The sequence below is a fragment of the Dipodomys merriami genome, unplaced genomic scaffold (genome assembly GCF_024711535.1).
Source record: "Dipodomys merriami isolate MVZ:Mamm:240054 unplaced genomic scaffold, mDipMer1.0.p SCAF_85, whole genome shotgun sequence".
Lineage (NCBI taxonomy): Eukaryota > Metazoa > Chordata > Mammalia > Rodentia > Heteromyidae > Dipodomys > Dipodomys merriami.
Genome location: NW_027206457.1, coordinates 3811004 through 3818685, shown reverse-complemented (window position 1 = coordinate 3818685; position 7682 = coordinate 3811004). Strand labels below are relative to the sequence as shown.

The 7682-nt window shown below is 48.0% G+C and overlaps 1 protein-coding gene across 1 annotated transcript in view; it reads right to left on the bottom strand.

The window, feature by feature from the left end:
- Window positions 1-3353: 3353 nt before the first annotated feature.
- Window positions 3354-7682, bottom strand: part of N4bp1 (NEDD4 binding protein 1) — a 48147-nt gene continuing 43818 nt past the window's right edge. Inside the window, exon 7 of the mRNA XM_070011911.1 lies at window positions 3354-7656. Within this exon, the coding sequence (XP_069868012.1) occupies window positions 7299-7656 (358 nt within the window). The 3' untranslated portion in view covers window positions 3354-7298. The remainder of the gene's footprint in view (window positions 7657-7682) is intronic.

Below are 7682 nucleotides of genomic sequence, written 5' to 3'. Positions count from 1 at the left end.
TCCAGATATGGATTGTTCAGAGTAACTTTTTCAAGATCACACAGCACTAGGTGTGTACAAGACACTGGAGCTCAGCCTCAGGCGGGTAAGCTCAGGTGCTTCAGAAACAACCCCCTGGCTGTCTTTTCCCTTCCCCAGCAGTCCCCTGCAGGTGCTGCTCATGGACAGCTGCTGGGCAGAAAGGGAGATGTGTGAACGGCTGGAGTGGAGGTGGGTGTTTGGCAACTCCAGCCCTACCTCCACTTCTTGGCAGGACTATTTCCCTAGCTCTATGCATAAGTATGGGTGCCCAGCCCTTCTCACTCAGGGCTCTGGGGTGGGGTGGGGGTGAATAGGGATGTCATGTGAGCAAAGCTGCTGGCTTCCCAGGCTCCTTGGGCCAGCTGCAGGAGGCCTTCCTGGTACATTTTTGGTAGCTGAAACCTTAGACTGATCCAGGAGCCAGACAGGCACATTCTTTTCAAGGAAGCCATGTCCTCCTCTACTGAGAGTGGGAAGGGGTCAAGGCAGGGTGTGTCCAGGCTTGACTTCCAAGGGCAAAGGAGAGCCCAAAGGCCACCAAGCAGGAGGTGGCAATAGGCCCATTCCAGTCCCCTTGAACTTCCAGCCCCAGTCTTGGTTGTGGGATTTGTGCCCTGCCCTAGTAAAATGCTCTTGGACCTGGTGCCAAGAGGGTAGGAATCTTAGATGGGGTGGGGTTGGGGGTCGGTTTAGGGGACTTTTTTTTTTTCAAACCATCAAGGGCTTTTCCTAATCTGTGCCCCTCTTGTTGGAAATGGGTTGTGACAACATGCTGGGATTGTTCCAGACTGGCTGCTGCTCCTCCATGCAGGTGAACTCCTGGTAAAAATGTGCTTTGGGGACAGCTGCTCCCTTCAGAACAAGGCTAGAAGCTGTTACTGTGTGGAACAGTGGGAGACAGCTGCTTTCTACATTCTCCCCCTCCAGGCAGAGGTGGGGGATTCATCTCAGATGCTATCCTGTCAAGTCACCCCTGGGGGACTTAGCCCTGTGGGGAGGTGCAAGGGCCCCTCAGAATCCAAACCCTTAATGCTGAACATGTAGCTTGAGCAGTTCTCAGCATCTCAGTACCTCAGTTTCCCTCTCTATAGCCCCATACCGTACATAGCACTGCTGAGGCTGAGAACTGAACCTCAACTCGGCCTGCACCTAGTGGTAGACGAGGGCTTGGCTTTTTCAGCTCCCTTCAACAATGCCTGACATCCTCCACCCTGATAACTCTGAGGGGCTCTTTTGGGACCAGCCTACTTGGAGGAAGGGCTCTCTAGGCTGAAGCTTTCAGTTACAGCAAGGTGTTCCAACCCAGTCCACTCCCGGTGACTGTTGGTATTTTCCCCACCTCCAGTCCTTGGCTCCACCCAGACCTGAAGCTCCTCCCTGCCTAGATGGCTGGAAACCTCTCTACTAGACCAGAGCTACCACCTGAATAGGGGCGAAACCATATTGCTCCTTCTCCTGGGAAAACCATGGCCCCCTTTAATAAATCTTACAAACCTGGGCTGGGAAGGTGGCTCAGTGGTAGAGCGCTTGCCTTGCATGCCTGAGGCCCTGGGTTTGATTCCTCAGTACCACATAAGCAAAAAGAAAAAAGCTGGAAGTGGCGCTGTGGCTCAAGTGGTAGAGCACTAGCCTTGAGCTGAAGAGCTGAGGGACAGCGCCCAGGCCCAGAGTTCAGGTCCCACGACTGGACCCAAAAATAAATAAATAAATAAAAATAGATAAATCTTACAAACCTTCTGTGTGTGCCTGCCTCTGCATGGTCCCCTGAGATGGCCAGGAAGGATACTTACGGTGGCCAGCCTGGAGGATAAGATTTGTCTCCAGGCTTTGGCTAGCACAAATGTGGAGTAGCTTCACCTACAGCTTAGCATTATTTTATGTCTACTTTACAGATGGGGAAAGTGAGGTGTACAGGAAGGTCCAACTCCACATAAACAGGCTGGTTTGCCTGCTTAGGGAGTTTAAAGTACAGCCTGGAGAGGTAACAGCAGCAAACAGCTTACTCTGTGGTGTAGTCTTCTACATTAGACTGCTGGGTTATGACATCATTGTCAGACTAGAGTTGCCACCCTCTTTGGGACCTGTCCAAATAGAAGCTGAACCTCTTTGATCAATCTGTAAGGTTTCAGATTTTACTAAGGTATTTCGTGTGTGTGTGTGTGTGTGTGTGTGCTGGTTCTGATAATTGAACCAGGTTGCTGTACCTTAGGGTGTGTGTGTGTGTGTGTGTTGGTTCTGACTTACTAAGGTATTTCGTGTGTGTGTGTGCTGGTTCTGATAATTGAACCAGGTTGCTGTACCTTAGGGTGTGTGTGTGTGTGTGTGTGTGTGTGTGTGTGTGTGTGTGTGTGTGTGTGTGTGTGTGTGTGTGTGTGTGTGTGTGTGTGTGTGTGTGTGTGTGTGTGTGTGTGTGTGTGTGTGTGTGTGTGTGTGTGTGTGTGTGTGTGTTGGTTCTGATAATTGAACCAGGTTGCTGTACCTTAGGCTGGTATTCTATCACTTGAGCCACATTTTCACTTCTGGCTTTTTTACTGGTTAGTCTCATAGACTTTCCCATCTAAACTGGCTCCAAACCAGTATCCTCAGAGCTCAAACCTCCTGAGTGGCTAGGACTAGAGGCATGAGCCACTAGTGCTCAGCTTTCAAGATCTATTCTTGATTTCCAAGTGTTAGTTCAAGTTAATAAATGGACCGACACGGTGACATCTAACAGAGGGCTTCTGACAGGGGAAGCCATGAACTCAGCATCAGGAGCCTCATTTCGTTCCTACCCCAGGCCAGCTACTCCAATGGCCTCTAAGGGATGTGGGCATGGCACTCCAAGGTGCTATCTCCAGAAGGGGAACATCCCAATGACTGATTCTGGTTGGCTGTGCCTAGGTCAGAGGCTACTGTCTGGACCAGTGTGCCCAGGATGGAATTTGGAACTCTTTGAGGAGATGGAGGAATGAAGCAAACCAGGCAGATGCATTCCTCCTTTCCTCACTCCTACCACAGCAACAAATGGGTCCCTGACCTCTGAAAACTTGATTTCCAAAGTTCCCTGGGGGCTGCTGCCAGACAGTACAATCAAGAAGGCACCATGTGCTGGGCACATGGTGGCTCACACCTGTAATCCTAGGAGGCTGAGATCTGAGGATCATGGTTCAAAGCCAGCCCAGGCAGGAAAGTCCATGAGACTCTTATCGCCAATTAACCACCAGAAAATCAGAAGTGGTGCCATGGCTCAAGTGGTAGAGCCCTCACCTTGAGCTCAGGGACAGTGCCCAGGCCCAGAGTTCAAGCCCCATGACCGACCAAAAAAAAAAAAAAGAAAGAAAGAAAAGGCACCATTTTCCAGGTCACTTGAGCAGACATTTATTGAGCACCTATCAAGTGCAAGGCACTGTGCTAGGTGCCATGGAAAATACAAAGTGAACATTGAAGTCCCTGCCCACGAGGAGCTCACAGTCTAGAGAGAGGCAAGACATAGTAACAGTACATAAACACACAATCAGCTGCAGTGACACCAGCCAGGGCAGCAAATGCCAGAAGCAAAACACAAAAGTGCTGTGGGGCTATAGAACACCATGGGGCTGCTTCTGGTCAGAGCACAGGGCAAGGGCAGACTGAGGAGTCCCTGCTAGGTCTCTGAAAAGGGAAAAGGGCATTTCTAACAGAGAAGGGGTATATAGGTAGACAGGGGCCCACAGGTATGGATCGAGCATGAAGAGGAAACAGAGCAAACAATGAAGGATAGACAGCCATGGACAGTCCAGGGAGCCTGAACTTGATGCTCTGGTCCCATAGCCACTGGAGATCACATGAGGAAGAGGGTAACCTGGAACGGGAAGATAGAGAGAACCTTCCAAGGGTAGATGGGCAAGGAGAAGGATAACAGAGGCAGGCTGTAAGTCTGAGGAGGGTTCTTCAAAGCTAGCAACAAGTTTACACAGCACCTCAAAGAGGCCAGTGGGGAGAGCAAAGAGTGCTGACCCCCCCACCCCAGCATAGAACTTCTCAAATATGGCCTATGGACCATCTACCTGCTGGTCACCCAGGGAGCATGGAGGTGGTAGATCTCCAGGCTTTAAGAGCCACCTTGAATCCTGTGGTTGGCCAAAGTTTAGGGACTACCTATTGAGAAAGAAGGTGTTAGGGACTAACCTTCAGGAAAAAAGGAAAAAAAAATAGGGAAGAAAGAAAAGATGGGAAGAATAAGGTCAATGGCATGGAACTTTGGCTGTTGAGTATGCACACTGAGAAGAAGCCACCAATCTTGGTCACTGGCTATACTACTTGCATGTGGTGGGGAGAAAGCCTAGTTTGCAAACTGTGAGTAGGAAGTCAGGGTAAGTACCAGCAATGAACAGACATGATCATGGGGGAGGAGGTCAGATTATTTTATCAAAAGGATCAGAAACCTGTGAACAGTGAGGGGGAGGTAACTAATGAAAATATGGAAGAGAGCAACTTAACTCAGTAAGTTACAGGGAGGAGCGGATGGGACAAAGAGGGAGGGCAAGGGAGAAGAGAGGGGAGAGGAAGGGGGAGGAAGAAGAGAGGAAGAGAGGAGAGGAAGAAAAGAGAGAAGACGGAAGAAAGAGGGCTCAGGGATACTGCAGGAAAGACAAACAAGAAGGAGGCTGAACTGAGGAGATGGAGACAGAGGTGGCAACAACTCAGAGGTGTGGAGGTAGGCTAAGGCGAGTCTGATGCAGTGGGCCCAGGGTTGGCAGCAGCTGTCCCAAGGGGTTGGGGCAGGAGTAGGCTGAGGGAATAGCAGAGGACTTGGAATTCCCTGTGTCAATCCTAGAGTTCTTCACATTACACAAGAAACACAGCAAGTTTACAAAAGTATAACTCGCACCAACACCATAGGCCCTGACAGCCAAGCCTATTAACAATGCTACCCATCACCCAAAAAAGTAGAAGCATCTTCTAACTGTTCTAAATGGGAGCCTCTAGGGTCTTAAACACAGGTTACTAGACGGATGAAACAAGACTTTAACTTCTAGAGGGGCAGCCTGGGGTCTCAGGAAATCCAGCTCACTTGTCCTCTGACCTGGACAAACCTGTGAGCAGTACCTGGTCAGCTGAGGGAATGTGACACTTTCTGCCTCAACAACCACCCCTCACAAGTATCATGACACAAAGGAGGCAAAGCTATGCTTTGAAACTCCAACACAAGGCAGAATTATAGCCAACTTCCCAAGGACAGTCATAGATGGAGGCTAACAATCTACATACATCTAGTAGAGGAGAGGAGGTAGCTGGAGACAAATCACAAATTATCTGTAATGGTTGGGCAACTGGAGTTTTAAACGCACAGGCTAACTAAACAGATTTCAAAAAGATGGTGAATTATGTTTCATGGTATAATTTACAAAGTAATTAATGTTTCTTGTTCTCTTACTTTCTGTTCTCCCCTCCCATGAGGAGAAAGGAGGAGATTATCTTTCAGGAACAATATAAGAATACAGGCTTATAGAATTCTAAAGCCATGTTCAAAGTATTTCCAGAACCTTGAAAATTCCTGACTACCCTGGCAATAGGAGAAAAATAATTTCCTCTCAGACTCCAGACAACTACTGGGCTGAATCTGAGACAGGAGGGGAGTCCTTGTGAGACAGCCTTCTCACCTCTGCCTCATTTGTATTTGGACAACAACCAGCTGTGAAGCTGAGCACAGGGTGCTGAGACTTGGCCACCTCTGTGGCTTGCCTCAAGTTTTCTGTGGAAGCTCCTACTTCCACAGCTGTCCAGGCTGGCAACCTACCCCAAAGAGATAGCTGATTACCAGTCCCATAGTAGAATGTCATCGCAACACTTAGGGAAAAGGATTGAAATACAAGCCTGGGTACCTGGAGGGCTCTAGATTCCTCTAGATTTACCATTCTAATGCAGACATCAAGCAAAATCAAGAAGACACATGCCTAGTGGGACCATTCTGGGGTGCCATCCAGTCCCTGAACCACGGAAAACAAATTGACACTGACTCTTCAGTTACTATTCTGGGGAGACAGGAGAGACATGATCCACAGGGCAGATGTAAGACTGTGAACAACCTGGGAGGGCACAGGCATAAAATACAAAGCCCTTTGAAGGTCCAGATAAGAATATTCTAAGAATTACCAGGAAAAGGATTTCACTGACACAGAATTAGAGCAACACTGAATAAAGACAATACTAAGAATTAGATCTGAGAAAGATTCACAGAAGAGCTGCTTAGGAAACTCCTAGGAGACAAACAGGAAAACAAAGGGGCTCCAGGACCCCACTCTACCCCACAGAAGCTACTAATGCTATTTATTGGCTTGGGTCACTAGAGAATAGAAAAAGGCTGGTTTTTGTTTTGTTTTGTTTTTGTTTTTGGCAAAGCAGTACAAATTCTACATCAGGGCATCTCCCATAGCTATAGGCTGTGGAAATAAGCTCATCGCAACAAAGGAACTCTTCACAAAACTCACACCTTGTCTCAGCCTTCTGAGGCAGAATCTGGTCAGGTGCCCAGGGACCTAACCTAGTCAGTGCATGAAGCACAGGGTGTACAGTCTGGTCTGCCCAGCTACTACCTGCAGGCATATCTGTACAGTGAGCACTCTGGCTGGGTTCTGACCTCTTTTGCAGTGTGGAAAGGGAGGAACTCTTAGGATCTCTAGAACTTCTTTCTAGCCCTGGCCATCTGGGTCTAACTTTGTCCTGGTCATTACCAATGACTAGGCACAAAGTGCCATCTAGTGGCTCTTACTGTCCACTCTTAATGGCTCCAACAAAAGACACCCATTGGAACAAACTGATCCCAAACCAGGGAGGGAGAGGATGTGAGAGGGGAGCAAACTTCCTGTTAGTGGACAGGACATATTCATCTCAAGAAAATATACTTTAAGAGGTCTTGCTTTCCTTAAGAAAATGACTCTTTAATTATTATTTTAGAAAGGCTAACCATATCCATTTATCAATATCTTCAGCTTTAAGGAAAATAGTTTAAAAAACATAAAAATGTAAATACACTCAAGAGTAACTGCTATTAAACAGCTCTGAACAGGCAGAAAATGTAGACTTTCCTTTTACAGAAAATGTTAAATCTGTAATAGCAGCATAATGTATATATAGAAAAAAGCTGGCTTTGAAAACCCAGATTTTTGTATACAACAAAAACATTTTTCTTTTCTCTGTACAATACAACAATGTTCACACTGGAGAAAAGGTTTCTTCACATTATTTTTCCCATTGCAGACAGCAGTCAGCTCGAGTGTGATCAGTGGGCCCTGAGCTCAAGCTTTGTAGCATAACCTTCAGTCCAACACCATGGCAGAGAGGGCATTCAGATCTTTCATGTATGGATGGGCCATCAAGATCTGGTCGATTTTCAGTCTCTGCTCGGAGTCGGGGAAGATCTTTAGCAGGGCCTCCCTCAATTCACTGGTTTCCGCAGAAGACCTCTGTGCTGGCATGGGCAGATTGTGTTGCACAGCAGGAAGGTTTGGTAGGAGGGGGAAGTGGGATTGCTGAGGGAGCCAGGGGCTGGAAGAGGCTCCCTGAATCCGGGGCAGAGGCTGGTGGCTGGTGCTGGCTACCTGGGTACCAGAGACCCTGAAACTGGGGTCAAACATGCCCACACTGGGCAAAGCACTGAACAGCGGCTGCATGTCTCTGTGGGTGAAGAAAGTTGGTAAGCT